The sequence below is a fragment of the Tupaia chinensis genome, unplaced genomic scaffold, assembly GCF_000334495.1.
Source record: "Tupaia chinensis unplaced genomic scaffold, TupChi_1.0 Scaffold000627_1, whole genome shotgun sequence".
NCBI lineage: Eukaryota > Metazoa > Chordata > Mammalia > Scandentia > Tupaiidae > Tupaia > Tupaia belangeri.
The window spans coordinates 8,352,060-8,373,485 of NW_006160147.1; the positions used below are offsets into that span (position 1 = coordinate 8,352,060).

General features: G+C 35.0%; 1 protein-coding gene across 3 annotated transcripts in view; it reads left to right on the forward strand.

Moving 5' to 3' along the window:
• Positions 1–21,426, forward strand: part of SYT14 (synaptotagmin 14) — a 203,216-nt gene that overhangs the window by 45,473 nt on the left and 136,317 nt on the right. For all 3 annotated transcript variants that reach the window (XM_027776116.1, XM_006159337.3, XM_014591944.2), the window contains one exon: positions 19,761–19,925. In XM_027776116.1, the coding sequence (XP_027631917.1) occupies positions 19,814–19,925 (112 nt within the window). In that variant the 5' untranslated portion in view covers positions 19,761–19,813. The remainder of the gene's footprint in view (positions 1–19,760; positions 19,926–21,426) is intronic.

Below are 21,426 nucleotides of genomic sequence, written 5' to 3' on the forward strand. Positions count from 1 at the left end.
CCCTACACTGTTTTCCTTTCTTGGTTAAAAAAACTTTGTCAAGTTGATTTGTTCTAGAATGTATTTGTTTCATTATTGGGAGGTTGGATACTTTTTTCAACTTTAATACTGAGTTAACTTTAGAAAGTTAAAGATACTTCTTATTTGGTGAATATCCTTTGAAATTACTCTTGTGGGGTCAGCTCCTGATCTGGTGGTTACATGAGCTGGATCCCACCTGGCTCACCACGTGATTTGAGTCCCGGACCAGCAGTCTGAGAAACATGCTGGGCACGTGTGCATACATGCCCAAAATCCCAACAAGAGGGAGAGATGGAGACAAGGGGACGATGGCGTGACCAGGCTCCATGGTGCTTTCTTGCTTTCCCTCTTTCTCTCTGTCTCTCTCCAGCAAGCACGCATGCCTTCTGCCAAATTTAAAGAAAAGAAATTAAATTGCTCTCAGAGATTTACTAATTCCCTTTAATTAGAAATATTAAGGGTGTGTTAGAGTGATTATTTATTTATTTATTTAAGCTACATATTAAAATTTGTCCTCTTTGTTAACTTTGAATTTCAGTTGTGGTCTTTTTTAGTGCACAGAATTTTCATATCTGTATATAGGAAAAGGAACTGATAATTTTAATTTATCATTTGTTTCATTTGATGTTTACAAATTTTATCTTCAAATAAGTTTCTATCATTTAACTATTCTGAAATAATTAACATGTATTTCTTGTTGTCAAAGAAGTATATATTCTCGGGAACCAGCAGTTGACGTAATGGCTATGTCGCTGGACTCCCACGTAGTCGATCGCAGTTCGAGTCCCAGACCTGGTGGCTTAGAACTCACGCCGGGCGCGTGTGCGTGCGTGCCCAAGATCCCGAGAGGAGAATGGAGGAGAAGGGATTGTGGCATGACCATCCCCCCTGGAGGGTGATTTCTCGCTTTCTGTCTGTCTGTCTGGCGAGCGCACGTGCCCTATAGCGAAAACCTCTCAAACAAACAAACAAACAAAAAAAAGAAGTATATATTCTCTATCAAACATTTGGGAAACAGAGATAAGGAAAAAAATAAAATCACATGTAATACCTATACTCACATGACAACACCATTAACCAACAAATATATTGTTCTTTACTGACTTGAATGTCTGCTATATCTTACACAAATTACTATCATACTGACCTTTTTTATACTGTTCTATTTTTTGGTTGTTGTTGTCATTCTGTTATTTGCAACTTGGTAATACATTTTAATATTTGATTTAGTCAAGTCTTATTCTATGTCTTTTTAAACATTTTCTTTCTATTTCTTGTTGTAGATTTTCATAGTAAACCTGTTATCTTGACAAGTAAACCTTCATAGTGATTTAAACAACTTTTATCCCTGGAAGCCACTCATATCTTTTACATTTCTCTAATTTTATAATATAAAGAATGTTATATGAATGGAACCCTATAGTATGCAATCTTTGAGAATGGATTTTTTTTCACTTACTATACCTTTAGATATCCACTTAAGTTGTTAATATAGTAATCATTTTTTTATTGTTGAGAGTATTCCATTGTGTGGCTGTAACCACATGATTAACCACTGAAGGATATTTGTGTTTTCCAGTTTTTCACTTTAATATACAAAGCTGCTAAGTTCGTTGACATACAGGTGTTGGTATAGACATTGTTATAGTTGATTTTACATGTAAACTGATGTCCAGTATTGGTCAGAAACCAGTGTACATGTTGTTTGGCCTTTTTTTCTCTTAAGATGTGATTAATGTTTAAGTTGGTAGGTTTTTAAGAAAACCACACTAGCTTTCACCATGTGGGTGGGCCTCACCAAATCAGTTGAGAAAAATGTGAGATCCCCTGAGAAAAAAGGTATTTTCCCTTCACACTGCCTTCACTATTAGGACTACAGCATCAAGTATTCTATGAACCTGCAGCCTGCCGGTCGGCCCTGCAGCTTTCAGTTTTGTCAGCTCTCACAACTGAAGAGTCCAGTTCCTTAAAATAAATTTCTGTATACATGTACTTCCTCTGGCTCAGTTTCTCTGGAAAACCTTGGCTACTACAGATTTTGGTACAAAGGGTGGTTCTAGAGGAACAGAATTTTAAGGATAAATTTCCAAATTGGTTGCAGTTTCTGGAATTGGTTCTCTAGTCTGGTTTAAAGGCACTAATGACACTGTTTTCAGTAGTCAAGGGAGCACAGGTAGTCCAGAATGTGGCAGTAACTACACAAAAAATATCACCAGTGGATCCTCTCGAGTGGGTTACTGTGTAACATTATAATGCAAAGTGGGTTGGTCACTTCTTCTCCTGAATTCACCTTTTTCCTCATATAGACCCTCTAGGCCTTAAAAAAAAGTTTTTGAGGGACCAGCAGTTAGCATAATGGCTTTGTCGCTGAACTCCCATGTAGCCGACTGCAGTTTGAGTCCCAGACCCAGTGGCTTAAATTCACGCCGGGCACATGTGCATGCATGCCCAAGATCCCAAGAGGAGAACGGAGGAGAAGGGATTGCGGCGTGGCCATCACCCCTGGGGGGTGATTTCTCACTTTGTATCTCTCTGTCTCTCTCTGTCTTTTTTGCTAGCATGTGCACCCTATAGCAAAAACCTCTAAAGAATAAAAAAATAAAACGTGTTTGAATTTTAAAAGTCAGGGCATTAGGCGGTGATGGCTCATCAGAGGTCATGCCGTCTGGAAAGCTGCTCACTAGCCAGTCACTTGCTGGTAATGCCGCTTCACTTGGTCCTAACATTATACCATTACACTATATCCTTAGCAGGGTGAGGACTTGAAACATGAAGTTTTTTGAGTATAGTTGTAATTTTTTATGAAACAAAGTTATTCCTAATTCCCAAAAACAAATATCATTAAATTCTCCCGTGTTCCAGGTGCTGTGCTGAGCATGAGGAAGGGGGCCAGTGATGTAATTGTAAGTTCCTTCCGTGGAGCTGTCTTTTGGGGGAAGTAGAGAAATAAATTGGCAATTTTGATCCATTGTGATGAGTCTTCTGAAAGAGGCATGTGCAAGGCACCATGGGAGTGTTTAGTTAGAGCATCTTACCCATTCTTAAAAGTCCAAGGAGTCTTCCTGGAGGAGTCCACATCTGAGCAGGGTCCTGAAAGGTAAGAGGAATGGCAAGGTCAAGTGAAGAGAAAAAGGAGTCAGAGAAGAGCAGTTCAGTCACGTATGTGCAAAGACCTGGAGTGAAAGAACAGCTTGGACAGAATGGAAACAGTACTTCTTAGACGTTGGCAACTGTTTTAGAAATTACCATTCCCGACTTATAGTAAATAAGGCACAGTTGATCTTGGACAATTACTGAGAAGTATTTCTCACTTTTTAATAGTGCTTTTCAGTGGCTCTGATTTCCTTTTTTTTTAATCATAAAAGTATTTGCATATAAAACATATAGGGGACTTACTATAGTATTACATTCTTCCATCTTCCTGATATTTTCACTCTAAAAGATCTAGGAGGGATACATGATAAACTTCATTAATAATAATTTCAGTTATTCATTTAACTAAAAGATTGAAACTCGTTCAAAGTTATAGTGTAATAATTGGTGAAGTTAAAGGAAAATTTGTCCTCAGATATATTTCCTTTCCTTTAGCAGTGCTTCACTAGTGTGAAGCTAAAGGCTGATGTAATATGTGTGTGTGTGTGTGTGTGTGTGTGTGTGTGTGTGTGTGTGTGTGTGTGTGTGTGTGTGTGTGTGTGTGTGTGTGTGTGTGTGTGTGTGTGTGTGTGTGTGTGTGTGTGTGTGTGTGTGTGTGTGTGTGTGTGTGTGTGTGTGTGTGTGTGTGTGTGTGTGTGTGTGTCTTTGTGTGTTGCAAAGAGCAAGAACATAGGAAATCATTTTCAAATAGTCTAAACGGGTTTGGCTGCCACCTCACTGAATTTAAAAATACTGAAGGAGAGAGATAGATAAAATAGACAGAAGGAGCTGATACCCTACCTTTAACCTAATGGTCAGAATAGTGCGGGACTCTGACCCTGATCTTGGGTCTTGGTTTGCTCTAGCAAAGACCTAGAACTTTATTTAGAAAAGTTCAGGTCCTTAGCAGCACTTATTCCAAATTGTGAAACAAAAATCAAAAAGCAAGTGATTTTTAATAGTCTTCTGGAGGTTTCTATGAAGAGAATAATGTATTAGTACCCTGTTTCTGCTCTATTGTAATGTCCAAACCAATTTCCTTTTAAAAATTCATTAAATATTGCCATATACTTAGAAATATCAGTTTTCTTTGTTAACATCTTTATTAACTCAATTTTATTTACATTTGCCTTTTCTGTTGGTTTTCGTCTGCTTTTTGATCTATGCCTTATTATGAAATAGCCTCCAAATGCATTCTTCGCCTCTTTTTCCTTAAAGCGATAACCAATTGTATTATTAGAGACTATGATTGCTTTAAGTTTATTTATTTATTTCTTCTATGAGCAAGAGAGACACAGAGCCAGCACCCTCAGTGGATGTTGAAGCCCTAATCCACACCCAGCTTTCAGCTGTCCCCGCATGGTGGGCATCATGTCTAACATATGAAGGGAGATCTCCAGACTTGAATGGGGACCCGTCCTATGTGGGATTGCCTTGCAGATCATCACATTTGCTAGTGCACCACCATCCAGTTTGATTTTTTTTTTTTTTAATGCTTAGGAGTTACTGAATCTACTTTAGAGTTTCATCTACAATTGGCATTATTATGTATTACTATTGACTTACTTCCCTGTTCTGAAAAATCTCAACATTTTTTTCTGAGTATGAGCTTTCTAAATACCTTCAACACAATAAGATACTTAGCCATATGGATCTTCTTAGCCCTTCTCTCAAGCAACTGTTCATCTCAGTCTTCCCAAAATTTTGTATTCTCTTATTCTTTCTTAATAGTTTCACTGTTTAACTCTCACAATCACGGAGTATTTCTGTAATCAAGTGTTTAGATATCATTATGAATCATTTTCCACTTTTTCTGATCTTAGAGTTCTGCATGAAGTGAGCCAAATGATGTTTGTATACTTAAAACTCAGAAGTCTGCCTTTTTGCCATCTCTTCTGCAGTATATTACATAAGTTTATGTTTGGTATAAGACCTTCACATAGAGGGCCTTTATGTATACTTTATTGAATGTATTTGTTTCCTCCTGAACATTTTTACTGTTCTCAGTTTTTCTTGAGAGATCATACTTGCTTCAATCAGAATCTGATAGCATAATACAAGGCTTAGTTTTCACCTGTTAGAAACTTTACACTGCTGATTTTTACTTGACCTGTTGTATATCATTATTTTTTATTTTTTCTGACACATTTTACTAAGCCAACATTTTCATTAACATTTATCGGTGTTTGGTGCCTAATGGGGTCGTAACCCTGCAATTATGGATACTGAACTTACTTTTATTTTTATTTTTATTTTTATTTTTATTTTTACTCTGTTGAGGTTCCCAGTGTATATTTCTTTCAGTGAATTAACAACCTTGTCCAACCTAGTGTTCCTAGGACTTTTACAAAATTAATGAACATATTCTCATTTCCTTCATCCAGGTCATTAGTAAAGGTATTAAGTAACAGTTCTATAAAGTGGTTCTATTGAAGTTGATTCTGAGTCACTGTGTTTGTTTTTTTAAGTTTTATTTTACTTTTAATTAATGAGTAATGTATGTATCTATGGGATACAGTGTGGTATCTTGATATGTACATTGTGGAATGATCAAATTAGGCCAGTTAGCATATCCATCACCTCAAATACTTAAAATTTATTTGTGGTGAAAACATTTTAAATCCTCTCTTGTAGTTATTTTGATATGTGTAGTATATTGTTATCAGCTATAGTCACTGTGCTGCACAATAGAATTCATTCTTGTTTAGCTATAATTTTGTACCCACCAATCATTTCCCTTTCTCTATCTTGCCTTTTTCCCTGCCCCTAACACACCCCCCTCACAAACCCTCCCCCAACCCTGGTAGCCATTGCACTCTGCTTCTGTGAATTCACCGTGTTTAGATTCCATGTATAGGTGAGATCACATCATATTTGTCTCTTTGTCCCTAGCTTGTTTCATGTAACATAATATCTTTTAGGTTTATCTATGTCATCACACATGACAGAACTTCATGCATTTTTTAAAGGTTGAATAGTATTCCACTGTGTATATAAAACCCAGTTTTCTTATCCATCCATCCATTGATGGATAGAGTAGGTTGTTCCCCTGTCTTGTCTATTGTGAATACTGCTGCAATGAATATGGCAGTATAGACATATCTTTGGCATACTGATCTCAGTTCCTTTGGATATATCCCCAGTAGAGAAGTTGATGGATCATATAGTAACCATAGTTTTACATTTTTCCATTTTGTTTTATTTTTATTAGGGGAGAGGGAAAAGAAAAAGAAAAAAAAAGTGGAAGAAAAAGAGTAAGAGAGAGAGATAATAGGGTCTCACAATTGTGATTCTCTGCCCCAACCTCCCAATATGCTAGGACCACAGATTTGCACCATCATGCCTGGCCTGTGCAGATTGGTCCAGATATTGAACTTGGGCCTCTTATGTAACCCCTCCCTCCTTCACAGCGGCACCTTACAACTTGTGCCACTTTACTGGGCCCATTTTAGTTCTTTGAGGAATCATCATACTGTTCCTTATATTAACTGTACTAGTTTACAAAACCACCAAGAGTGTATAAGAGTTCCCTTTTCTCTGCATCCTGGCCAACATTTGTTTCCTTTTATCTTTTTGATAATAGGCAGTCTAACAGGTGTGAGATAGTAATTCATTGTAGTTTTTGTATTTTTCCAATGACTGAAATGTTGAGCATTTCTTAATGTACTGGTTGGCTATTTGATTTTCTTTTGAGAAATGTTTCTCAAGTCCTTTGTCCAATTTTTAATAGGGTTATTTGTTTTCCTGTTAATGAGTAGTTTGAGCTCCTTGTGTATTCTGGCCATGAGACTCTCCTATCCTATGTTTGCTCTGCAGAAGCTTTCTCTTTTGATGCAATCCTGTTTGTCTACTTTTCCTTTTATCATCTGTGCTATTGGGGTCATAGTCAAGAAATCACTGCCCAACCCAATGTCATGGAAATTTTCTCCTGTTTTCTTTGAGTAGTTTTTATAGTTGCAGGTCTTATGTATAAGTCTTTATTCTACTCTGAGTTGATTCTGGTGTAAAGGGTGAGAAATGAGCCTATTTTTAGCCTTCTGTATGTAGATTTCCAGTTTTCCCAGTACTATTACTGAAGAGACTGTCACCATGGTTTATGTTAATGGTTTGTCCTTCAGCTGTTCAAGTTTTAGAATTTGGTCCCAGTGTAATGACATTGGAACGGTGAGATTTTTAAGCATAAGGACTAGTGGGGGTGTTTGGGTCATGGAGGCAGTACCCTCAAGAATGGATTAATGCAGGAACCAGCAGTTAGCGTATTGGCTATGTCGCTGGACTCCCACGTAGTCGACCACGGTTCGTGTCCCGGACCCGGTGGCTTAAAACTCACACCAGGTGCGTGTGCATGCATGCCCAAGATCCTGAGAGGAGAATGGAGGAGAAGGGATTGCGGCATGACCATCCCCCCTGGGGGGTGATTTCTCGCTTTCTGTCTCTCTGTCTCTCTCTGTCTGTCTGGCGAGCGCACGCACCCTACAGCAAAAAACCTCTCCAAAAAAAAAAGAATGGATTAATGCTATCTCATGAGACAGAGTAAATTCTAGCTCTTGTGAGGAAAGGTTAGTTAGCAGACTATTATAAAAGGGAGATGGCTGCTCCTAGGTCTCTGATTCTGTGCATGTGCCCTCTGACCTTCCTGCTTCTATTGGTTGTGTTGTGATGTAGAGCCAGGGACAGCCAGATGCTGGCTCCATACTCTTAGATGTGCTAGCCACCAGAGCCGTAAACACAACAAACCTTTATTCTTTATAGGTTACTAGTCTCAGGTATTTCTATTAGCAATACAATAACATGCTAAGATAACTATCCTTTTTCCATTATGCATCCTTGGCACTTTAGTCAAAAATCAATTGGCTATAGATATGTGGATTTCTTTCTGGGCTGTCTTATTTTATTGGCCAGTGTGTCTGTTTTTTTGTGTTTATTTTACATTTTATTTTTATTTTTTAAAGCTTTTTTTTTTTTTTTTTGCCATAGGGTGTGTACGCTTGCTGCAGAGAGGCAAGAGGAAACAGAAAGAAGTGAAGTGAGAGGTGTAGGGGGAGAAGGCCACATACTCTACTCTCTTCCTGGGATTTTGGATACACACACACACACACACACACACACACACACACACACAGTGTGATTTTTAAGCCATCAGGTCCAGGACTCAAATCATGGTTGACCATGTAGCAGTTCAGCACCTTAACCACCACGCCACCTGCTGGCCCCTAGTATATCTGCTTTTATGCCAGTAGTATGCTGTTTTGTTTACTATAGTTTTGTAATATATTTGAAATCCTGTAATGTGATATCTTAGTTTTGTTCTTTTTGGTCAAGATGCATTTGGCTGTCCAGAGTCTTTTGTAGTTCTCTACAAATTTTTGACTTGGTTTTCTATTTTGGTGAAGAATGACATTGAAATTTTGGTAGGAATTGCATCGAATCTGTAGATTGCTTTGGGCAATATGGAGATTTTTACAGTATTAATTTTTCCAATCCATAAACATGAGACATCTTTCTATTTATTTGTGTTACCTTCAGCTTCTTTAACTGATATTTTATAGTTTTCAGTATGCCTGTCTTTTACTTCCTTAAGTTTCAGAGTCATTGAGTTTTGGATATAATCCCATGTTATTTATCTATCTCAGCACTCAGTCACATTCACAGCCATTACTAGTCTCTGACTTCAAATCATTGGGATAGAAAACCTCAATGTCCAGTTAGAGAGTGACTAATGTGGCCTCTTTGGCATTAGACCTGGTCACCAGTAAAGGCAAAGATGATAAATAGAGAGGATGGCATAAGACAAGAAAGCAAAACTGACAGTAGGACCAGGGCCTGCCTGAGAGATGTCTTGGTGGCGTGACCTGTCATGAAACCTGGTGACTTCCTTGTTGGGCTTTCAGGTCTTCTGCTAGAATCTAGATCCTTTCTACAATATAAGTGAGTTTGTGGTTTAAACTGAAATTTCATGGTAGAAGAACTTGTGAGATTTATTCAAGAAAGCTAGACATTATGTTTTCCTTGTTTATGTGACTAGTCATTTCAAAGAAAATTAATGAGCTATCTTGAAATGCTTTCCTGAGACATAAAAATTGCTGTGTACAAGTATTTTCCCATATATTTTCCTTGACTGTTTTTAAAACATAATCAGTGTTTGGCATTTAACCCACATCTGTACCTTTGTAGGAAGAAGATTCTTTGGTAAAATATTATTTGGAGTGCTGCTATCTGTTTGGATGGATTCACAAAATCAATGAATACTTTTTATTTTGTTACATAATTATGATATAATCCCAAGGATTGGAAGTTCTCTCTTTATCATTGCAAATAGAAGCATTAATGAAAGAAAAGGTATTATTGTGTCATCAGAAAAGTCATGATGTATTTTTCTGTTTTTCTTTGTAAAAATGCATCCTGACTTTTCTGATGACCAACTAAAAATTAATGTAGACCATTGTGTTGATATGTGCGTGTTTGCATTTACTAGTTTGTATGTGTGTGAGACAACCTGATAGGAAGACTCCAAGAAGAACTTCTGTCTTCCAGTCTGTCCAACTGAGGCACCTGATGTGTCAGGCCGTCAGCATTTCTTGTCAGGACTACTGCAGTTACTTTCTAGCTGTCTCTTACCATTGGCTACTCATGCTCATCCATTTTCCTACACCAGGGTGATCTCCCTGCGTCTATGTCTAAAATATCTTCCTGGGTCCCCTTTGCTAGGACAGAGTTCAGACTCCTTAAGGATGGATACAGGGTCTTTCCTGATTTGGCCCTTGCTTACTTTCCAGCTGTACCTTTGGCCACATTGGATCTTTTATTCTGCTCACATAGTGTTTCATTCATTATTTCTTCCCTCTGAGCCTTTCTGGTATAAGTACTTTCTTTTTATCTTGTCTCTTCCTCTTTCTTGTTCTAAATTCTTCATATTTCTAGATTCTTTATATTTCAGAGTAGGAGTCAGTTCCAGGAAATCTTCCCTAATCTTCAAAGTCAGGTGTTAGTTGCCTCTGTAATATTCTGAGAAAGTTCAGGGACTACATCTATCTTGTTCAGCATCCTTTGCTTAGTATTTGTTGAAAAAGTTTATGTATAATTAGTACTTCTCACATGTTTCCATGGGCAGGAAAGGAAATTCTTGTCCCCTTTTTTGCTATAGGTATAGCACAAAGACACCTATGAAGAGCATGAAAGTTTCTTAGAGGATTTTTTTTTGTATGTTTAGCAAATTTTCTTATTTTTATCAATTTAAAATAGAAAAATTTTCTTATTAGTTAAATTATATAATACCTCATTATATCTTCAACTAAAATGAATAACACTGAAAGACATGTCATGGTCCATCACCAAATTTTAGTTCTCTTGATGTCATTGTTTTATTACTTTCTTTACTCTTTTTGATTGACATATTCTTTGTTCATCCATATTAATGCTGGCTTGGCTTCAGGTAACCCTCAACTTACAGCACAACTCTTTATTTTATAAAACCTTTCTCACTGAAATTAGCCCCTCCTTTAATTATTTAAATTTGTACTTAAAACCACTAGGGTTCAAGACTCAGACTGCTTCCCGCTTGATTTTGCTCCAACACTGTCATGTTTATCCAGTGGTAGCTCAGTAACTGCAGCTGAAATTAGGGAACTGTACTGTCACTTTTGCAAAGCTTCTAGAGTATTTTTTCTTTAAAATTCCAAATATATTGAATACAGCTATTATGTCAACAAAAATGTAGAAAGCTATCACTTTGCAAATGCAGCACCATGTTTTTATTCATTGTGCATTGAGAATGTAGACAAATAATTTCTTTTGTTAAAAAAAGTTAATTTTATTAATTTATAGGTATTATTATTTTTGATTTGCAATAGGACATATATGCTCACCAGAGAGAGAGAGAAAGAGAGAAAGTGAGAAAGCAAGCCTCCAGGTCTGGCAGTAGAACGGCAGTCAGCCATGTGGAAGTCCAGCATCTTAACTACCATGCCACCTGCTGGTCCACAGGTGATTGAGTCCTTAGCATTCAAAGTGCCATATTCAAGTAGGAGCACACTATGAGATTAACTCCTGTCATGGCTAATACAGTGTGCTGGACCTGCTTGTTTACTGAGTAAGAAAATATGATAAACTGGTAAGGGACACAGACCTTTGCATACGTATGTGTTCACAGCAAATCTTTGCACTGTAAGCCATTCGGTGTTTTCAACAAAGGCTATATCTCTTCAAAATGGATTAGGCTGGTGGAACTTGGGAGGATGTTTTTAGAGTGAGCAACGGATGTTTTTGTCACTCTGAGAAGAGAATTAATTAGCCTAATGTTAAAATTTAGGAGGAAAAATAAATTTTGGAGGAAGACAATGTCTCTAAAAGATTAACAAAAAACTGCTTTGTGTTTATCAGAATTTTGGTTTTGAACTAAATCCTGAAATATATATCTGAAACCATGTTGATGTCACAGATTGGCTTTAACTAGAAGATTCTCCTGAGTTGGTGCTGAATTGTCAAAATTTTGCTTGTAGAAGGTCACCAATGAAGAGCTTACTTTTTTTGAAAAGGAAGAACAAAGAATCATTGAAAAAGTAAAGGAGAGGAGCAAATGGCCTTAGATTTTGCTCTTGCCTTTTGCCATTTACTTAATTTTGATGGAATTCGTACACACAGACTTGGCAATGAAAACTCTTGAGGCCTTTAACCCTAGTTTATTGTTCTAAAGAATGACTGTGCTTTGCAATAGGAAGATTTGCCAGGAAAATAAGTTTGTCTGTCTAAACTCATCAGAATTGCAGTTCGGAAAGCCTCAATCAGTACTGTCCTTGAAGAGAAATGTCTTCTCTTCCAGAGAATGTTTAACAAAGCTTTTATGTTAAGCATGTGATTTAAATATTATTTAAAAGTTACATTAGGTATTATTAAGGTTGAATATTAAAAATATGGTTTAAATGTATTATGTATTTGGTTTTTCTGTACTTAATACATGTTAGGGTTTTCTGTGTTTTGGGCTCCCCCCCAAATTTTCAAGACCAATTTAGATTTTATTGGTTTGAAGACCAATTTAGATTTCATTGTTTTCAAGACTGATTAGGTTTTATTGTTGCCATATTTGAATGAAATTTCAATCTATTTCCTTATACTTACAGGAAATACAGGTTCAGTATATTGATGTTAAAATGTAAAACAAGTTAGGTAGCATCTGTTTCATCAACCTGGCCTGGTATATTTTCTATCAGAAGGCATTTTTCCCCCCTAAAATCAAGACATGTAGGATATCATCACCATCTATGCCTTTTCCTCTGTTGTTCCTTCAGATTACATCATCCATCCATTTTTCAAAAGTTATTGTTTATAAAATCCAGAGTTGATAGCTATGTGTTATATTCCTTTTTTTCCTACATCATCTTTCCAGGTTTGCATTATTTATAGCATAATATAAAAATTTTAAGGGAGACTTTGTTTGTGCAAAATTAAATTGAGATGTTATAAAAGGAAATTTAAACATAGCAAGTTAATCGTTTATATTCCTAAATCGTTTCTTGGAGTCACTGATAATCTCCATTTCATGTTTAAACCAGAGTAAAAGAAATTGTAGAATTTTTCTGATTATCATACAGGGGGAAATTTAGAATTAATTAAATAGAAAACAAGTATTCTAAAATAATAGTCGATTTCTTATGTAGTTCACATTTTGGTCAAGAGATAGAATTGCATCTATTAAATGAATTATTAAAGTATCCATGACATGGAGTAAAAAGGGACTAGTGTTTCATGCCCAGCAGGACAAATCCTCCATTCATCCCTTGTAAGGAAAATTGTAAGTTGTTTCTATCTTTTTTTTTTTCAAGAATTAAAAAATGAGGTAAAGGTACTTTTGTTTTATTTTGTATTTAAAATATCATAATTAGGATAGTCTTATAAAATTTGTTTTGTGAGTTACAAGTGATTTATTTTGATACAGATAAATTTTATTTAGAGTGTTATTATGACACAAGCAAATCACACTTCAAGTGTGTTGGTTTTAATAGATTAATAACTTCTTTATTTGTAATTATTTTTTATGTATAGTCTAGTATTTTTTTCAGAAACTTTATGTGGAAAATGCTCTTTTGAGATAAAATTTCAAACTAGAATGTATGTGAATTCAGAATGCTTTCAGAGTGAAAATGAGTTTTCTCTCACTTTGACTTTCATAAGATGATAATTTTATTGTTTTTTTCCCCATGATCAGGTCACCTTGTAAATTAAAATTAATTTTACTCTTATTATCAAAAGTTGTATTTTATCAAAAAGATTTTTTGATATATTTTTTCTGAATATAGAGTAAATATAACTAGCAAATCCAATTCAATATATATAATGTCAGTAATCATTCATGTTGTATAACTTAAACATTTTGTGTTTTCTAGTGAGATATTTATGCCTTATGCCTTTTTTTTCACTTTGCAATATAGTTTCTAGATAATTTATATAAAAGCTCATATAGCCCACAGAATGATTACTTACATTCTTTACTGAGCATTTCTAATAAATATAAAGTTTATTATTTTGTAGAATACTTTGTGCATTCAAATTCTTGTTTCTAACTTTTCAAATGTGACATAAACATTAGGATAGACTCTTGATTTTGGTTTTTAAGTGTAGTTCTAAAATTAATTTTAATATTTTGAAAAGTATCTTGAATAGAAAAAAACTAGGATTCCAGTTTTATAATTTATATATTTATTTTGAAAAAACTGCAATGAGATGCTGTTTTTTACATATTTAGAAACTAAACAATGAAGTATCTGCTCATAACATATATAATAAGATGTGTTAGTTTGGTTACATAGCTTTGCGTTTTTCACACGTTAGTTGACATGGAAGGGGTAGTGTTGCTTGGTGTTTAAGACCGCAGAGTCTGGAGTTAGAAGTCTGGGTTCAATTCTGGGTTTTATCAACTTCATATATGTGTGACTTTGGACAAATTAATTACTCTCTGGACTTCAGATTACTCACCTAAAGACTGATAATATTATAGTACTTACCTATCATAAAATTGTTTTAAACATTTAATTTTAAAATGAAAATAATTATAAAAGTGCCTGGCAAATGGAAAGCAAAGAGATCAGCAATTAACTATTTGTGTTCAATAGTGAGTGTGCCCAAGTTCAAATTCAGACTCTGCTGAATAATAATTGAAAAACCTTAAACATTTTTGCTTATGGAGCTGGTAGGTGGTGTAGTCCTTAGGGGTGCTGGACTCACACATGGCTGACTGCAGTTCAAGTCCCAGACCTGGCAGCTTGCTTTCTCACTTTCCTTCTCTCTTGCTCTGTCCCTCTCTGGTAAATTTAAATAAATAAATAAATAAATAAAGTTAAAATAATTCTTTAAACAACTTTTTTTAAAACTTAGTCTTTCTGAGCTTCAGTATCTACATCTGGAAAATTGGGTTGTAGTGAGGATTAAATAAGATGTTTATAAAGCTTGTACAACAGTCCCTGGTAAATAATAAGCAGTCTTTAAGTGTTTGAGAGTGTTAACAGTATCCATTGACCTTGATTTTATTGTTTACCACATTAAAATTTTGCAAATTCGAATTATGAGAAAACAGTATATTAGTGAATTTTGAGTTACTGACAGCATTCGGCAAATTTAGTTCTTCAAATGTATACTGTTAACCTAACCTGTGTGTTTTTAAGATCCTTCTTAAGAGGCAATATGCATTTTTAAATATATTTACTTGCCTGCAGTGGATGATCTAGAATGCTTGAAAAGGGTATGTTTATATATAGATAAATTAACCATATTCTTAGAAATTCTTATTCAGAATAGTGAAATTATATCTTCTATTGCAGTTTTATGCATGGGTGGGATTTGTGAAATATTGTAATAATCAAAACTGTTACTGGCAAAATTTTGATATATCACTTGAAATAATAAATATTATTTTAGTCCTGAGATAAGAATGGAAAATAGAAGTCAGAAGATTTTTAATGTTTTCTGTTAGAGAACATGTTATTTTGTCTGCAACCACATTACTATTTTAAAATTGTAAATAGATAAACTATATTTTCAGTGAATGAGGAAAAGGAGCATTTAGTCAGATGATGAACAAAATGGGAGTTACATGAGTAGTCTATTTACTTCAGGCATATTTTGTCTTTTCCTAGTGGGGAAACCTTTTTTCTTTTTTTAAATTATAATTAACATAATTTAACCAGCTGGTGGGACAGTGGTTAAGGCAACTGAATCCAACATGACTGACTGTGCCACGTGAATCCCAGATCCAGTGGCTTGATCTCTCTCTCTCTCTCTCTCTCTCTCTTGCAATTGCATGTGCCCTATCACAAGCTTAAAAAATAAAAGTAAAATAAAATTAGCATATCCATCACCTTAAACATTTATCATTTTCTTTTTGATGAGGAAATTTACAAACCTCTCTTGTGTTTTGAAATGTACTGTACATTATTGTTAACCCTAGTCATCCTTCTATGTGACAGAACCCCAAAACTTACTCCTCCTGTGTAAGTAACATCGTACTGGTGGACCAGTCTTTCTCCCATTCTCCCTTGCCTTTCCCCCATCCCCTCTGGTAACCACTGTGACACTCTACCCTGCTATGCAGACTCCATTTATAGTCTGTGCATGAATGGGATTATGTGGTAATTGCCTTTTGTTGCCTGGTTAATTCACTTAACATAATGTCCTCCAGATTCATCCATGTTGTTGAGAATGACAGAATTTCATTAAAAAAAAAAAAATAGCTCCAAATGGTATTCTGGTTTTTATACCCACCACATTTTCTTTATCCATTCATCTTATGATGAACATTTGATTCCCTATCTTGGCTATTGTGAGTACGCTGCAATAAATGCGATAGTCCAGATATTTCTTTGACATACTGATTTCATTTCTTTGGATATATAACTGGAAGTGAGATGACTAGATCATTGAGTTGCTCTGTTTTTTTTTTTTTTTTTTTTAAGAGAGTTTTTTGTTATAGGGCACATGCCCTCGGAGAGACAGAAAGTGAAAAATCACTCCCCACGGGGGATGGCCATGCCACAATCTCTTCTCCTCCATTTTGGATTTTGGACATGCACGCACATGCACCTGATGTTTTAAGCCGTCGGGTCCGGGACTTGAACTGTGTTCGACTACATGGGAGTCCAGCAATGTAATCATTATGCCTTCTGCTGGTTCCCAAGTTCTATTTTTAATTACTTGAAGAATTCTCTATACTGTTTTTCTTTATCCACAGTCACAGTATATACTTATCTAAAAATCAGTAATTTAAAAGAGATTTACCATTAATAAAGGCCAGCACTATATTAGCCAGTTTGATTTGCTTTATGGAGTATAGTCTTTCACATCAAATAAGAGAAACAAAAGGGAAAAATTCCAAATATTTTGTAACTAACCCGATCTTTACCCAAGCACCATACTCATATTTTTCTGTCTGAAATAATAACTGTTAACTCTGGGTACACAGCTTATTATCTCTGTGTCTCATTTTATAATTGGGATAATAATAGGATCACTGTGAAGATGAAATGAGTCAATATATATAAAGTACTTAAAATAGTGAGTGACACATAGTATATTGCTATATGGGTTTCTTGCTATTTTTATTAACAATGACTTGCTTTCTTATTGATTGATTGATTGATTGATTGATATACAGTTTATTTATTTTATATTCATTCACTGAGCATCATGACAGAACACAAAATGTTATTTCCCATCCAGAATACAGTGTATATTGAAACAGTCACAGTATATACTTATCTAAAAATCAGTAATTTAAAAGAGATTTACCATTAATAAAGGCCAGCACTATATTAGCCAGTTTGATTTGCTTTATGGAGTATAGTCTTTCACATCAAATAAGAGAAACAAAAGGGAAAAATTCCAAATATTTTGTAACTAACCCGATCTTTACCCAAGCACCATACTCATATTTTTGTCTGAAATAACTGTTAACTCTGGGTACACAGCTTATTATCTCTGTGTCTCATTTTATAATTGGGATAATAATAGGATCACTGTGAAGATGAAATGAGTCAATATATATAAAGTACTTAAAATAGTGAGTGACACATAGTATATTGCTATATGGGTTTCTTGCTATTTTTATTAACAATGACTTGCTTTCTTATTGATTGATTGATTGATTGATTGATATACAGTTTATTTATTTTATATTCATTCACTGAGCATCATGACAGAACACAAAATGTTATTTCCCATCCAGAATACAGTGTATATTGAATTAATCATACATGTTATTGTCAAATAATTTTCCATTTCTTGTTTCATATATATATATATATTTCCCTCTATTTTTCACCCTCTGCCATTTCTCGCCCTCCTCCCACACTATCTCTGGTGTCTGCAGTTGCCTTCCATTCCTTATTTCCTCCCCACATTTTATTGAATCACAAAACTTCTTAATTAATCTAACTATTTTCAATAGCAAATTCAGCTGATGTATGCATATCTGTGAACATAGGTCTGACTTGAGGCATGAAACTCTAAGTAGAATGAATATACTATAAAGGAGCACCTAGCTGATGCTATATAGCTTACTGCCATCATTAAAAAAGGTACTTTTAAATAAATATTTTAATTTCAAGGAAAGCAGTTTTAACTTTAACAAATCAAAATAAAAAATGTTAGTGACTTGCTTTCTTAAGTAATATGAGCTAAGTTTTCTCTCTTAGTCTTCCAAGAGATGGGAGATTTCCAGGCTGTGTCTGATCCTGTGTAGTCATTGAATTTCCTTGTGTGTTTTGGGTCTAGGCTAAAAAGGACCAGGCCCAAAGCACACCACTACATATTTCCTATTTACAGTATAATGTTGAGTAAACTCTCTTTAGCTTCTTCATACCAAAATCTGTCCTGCTTCTGACTTCATAACTATTGGAAATGCTGACAGTAATTCTTCTGTTTTCATTTATATTTTATCCTTTAGGCTTAATTTACACCACTGTTCTGTCAGATACCTTAGCTTCTTTTATTAAAATACTGTTTTCTTCTCTGCTTTAGCCTAAGAACGAGGCGGACATGGCTGCTGTTTGGATATAATTTTTTGTTTCTATAATGGTAGCATGGTCTGTCCCTTAGCACCAGTCTGATACACATCTAGCACTCCTTCCACTCCAGCCACCTCCTCTCCTTCCTCTCTCCGCCCCTGCCTTACAATACCACCCTCTGTTCCATCTTTTAGCATTGACCCAGCTTTGAATAGACTATAATGTCATATTCAGTCCTACACCTGGTAAGCAGCTTTCACAAATAATGAAAAGCTAGGAGATTAAAGCACTCACCATTGCCCAGTTGGTATCTTCATTTTTAGCAAATGAGCTAGATGCTAGTTGCCATGGTTTTGATTAGAGACTCTTAGAGGAAGTAGCATTTTACTTGCTGCTAGAGAGGTGTAAGAAGAAAGAGGAGATTGTAGGGGAAGCTTGAAGCTTAGGATTCTTTCTTTAGCTAGCACTTGAATATTGTATCTACTGAGGATACAAAAATTTAGGTCCTATTCATCTCTCAATGATCATATAGTGACGAATAATGCAGCAGTTGAAAGGAAAGGGGCATTGCTGAAGATTGGAGAAGATTTTGTCTGTACTCACTCTACAGAATCTCCCTGGGTGATTTCATGTATTCTCTTGAGAATCTTACAGCTCATCATAACAAAATCCCATTGATGATGGAATATACAGTGATTTCCTGTCTGAGACTTTACAAATATTGTTCCTTGTGCTTGGAATAGTATTAACAAGGCTAATTTTTGATAATTCTTAAAATATAATCATAGAGGTAATAACTTTCAGAAAAATGTTCAACACTGTTAAGTGTTCCTGTGATTGTATAGTCCCGGTTCTTTTCCAGTCTTGGCCTTTATTGCACTGTGTTGTAACTGCAAGAAAAATAGGAACTGCATATGTCACAATGTGCAGTGTGTGACTATTTTTTGGTTGAGTGAATAACATGATGTGATAGAGAGAAGAGCTGATCATTTCAGCAAAGAAAAGAGGGTGAACCAAAGCAAAGAATATGGTATTAAATATGGGTATTAAATATGGCTGATTCTGAAGCAATGAGTAGAACCATTGACTAGAGTGTAATATTGAGTAGAACCAATGACTAGAGTGTAACATTGAGAAAGGAGACTGGAACTTTTAATATCATATTAGGAAGTCCAGAGTTTATTGAATAAGAAAGGACCATTGAAGCTTTTAGAGATAAGGAGAACCATACATGGTCTCATTAATTTGCTTAACTAATATGCCTGTGCATGATAAAAAAATTTTCTAATTTTATGTTAATGTTTTTATAATACTCTTGAATGGATTAAACATATGGAAAGTGTCTATTTTTTAATAGACTTTTTCCTTTCTTTTAAAATGGTTCCAATGTAATTTATAGGAACATTTAGAAAATTTGAATGAATGCTGTTGAATGAATCGGGACTGTCATTAAACTTTGCAGTTTGTTTTATTATAAACTAAACAGTTTTGAACTATGGCAATTTAAAAATATAATTCAAATAAAACAGCAATCTAACTTATGTATGGGAGTTTCCTTCTTATTTGTAACTTCAGGAAAAATAAATGCTTACAGCTGTGACTTTTTTTTTCCTCTAGTATCTCCAGAGGCAGTTGGATTTTTGTCAGCTGTTGGGGTGTTTATTATCTTGATGCTGCTCCTTTTTCTCTATATTAATAAGAAGTTCTGTTTTGAAAATGTTGGCGGGTTTCCAGATCTTGGTTCAGGATACAGTACAAGGAAAAATTCACAAGATAAAATCTGTAAGTATCATATCACTGCATATTGTTTTTTTAAATTCATGTTATTATTTGCTTATTCTAATATACAAACAAAGATTGGTTTTGACATAGTTTACTTATTCTAATACACAAAAAAGGCTGGTTTTGACAGAGTAATATTTGAGCCACTATTCTATAAAAGATCTACTATTAAATAAATTACGTCCAGGTATCCCTCTGTTTCCTAGGAATTGCTAAGGTATTACATAAAGGTAAATTGTCTGCTATCAAAAATAACTTTTTCATATATAAAATAGGCTGTTGGGTGCATAATATGAGCAGGTATGCCTTAGGAGGAAGAAGGTATCTTGATACTTTACATAGCACAAATACATTGTCCACAAAGCTCTCTAGAGAGATATTCCTCAAACAGAGAACCGTTTGAAAGAACTGTTTTCACCTTTTTTTCTTTACCTGCCATTTCATTGTCAAGAAATGGATACTTTTATTGTTTGGAGGAAATGAGTTTCCCTTGTAACTTAGTATATAGATGAATTCGATTTATAAAGAGTAATGTTCCATTTCCCCACTTGGTACCGTAGCCATCATATTATCAATAGTTTTACTAGCAATTAGGAAAGATGAGGCATGATACTGTTCTCTCCCTTTCAGAAACATTTTTCTGGGATTTTTAAAAGTTATATGTTTATTTCCTTTATGAATGAGAGAGAGAGAGAGAGAGGCAGGGTCTTGACACTGTGATCCATGGCAATCCCAGCCTTAGCCAGGCTGGAACTTCACACACGTGTGCCCGGTGTGCTTGGGAAAGTCTCCAAATGTGAACCCCCAGCCTTCCCGTGTTGATAGCCTTGCAGAGCAACACATTTTACTACTGTACCACCCTATGGACCCATTTTTGTTTTTAATTATTACTGTAGTTTATTTACTATTTCTAGAGAATGGTTTATATAAATGATAGCAAGAACAAGCTGAGAATTACAAAAGCAAATGCTATTTTGCAAATCTTATTAATAGCTAGCTGAATTCTGATATCCACTTCCATAATCCATCTGTCATGTAGTTCCTAGAAAACCCAAATATCCACTGGTGAACAAAAGAGAACGATAAAGTGAAATATCCTCCTGCTACTATCATTATGAAACTCATTTTGATCTTAAGGAGTCCTTGGAAAGATCTCAGGGGCTTTCTTAATTTTTCTGAGCCATATTTTTCTTTCACTTATGAAATAGGAATGATAACACATAGCTCCTAGAGCCATTGTAAGATCAAATAAGATGAAATATGTAATCACAGTGCCTTGCTTGTAGTAGCCCCCTAGCAGGTGTGCACACTGGCTATCCCTATGCAAAATTGTGCTGTGATATTCTCCCTTTAGTATTTTAACTAACTCAAAATGATATTGGTAGTTTGTTAATACAATAGAATATTTTTCTTATACAGAGTACTAATAAGTAAACTAAAAGTACATAATAAAAATCCTTTTTATACTTCTTCTTTCAGGAATAGAATTTAAAATTCAATA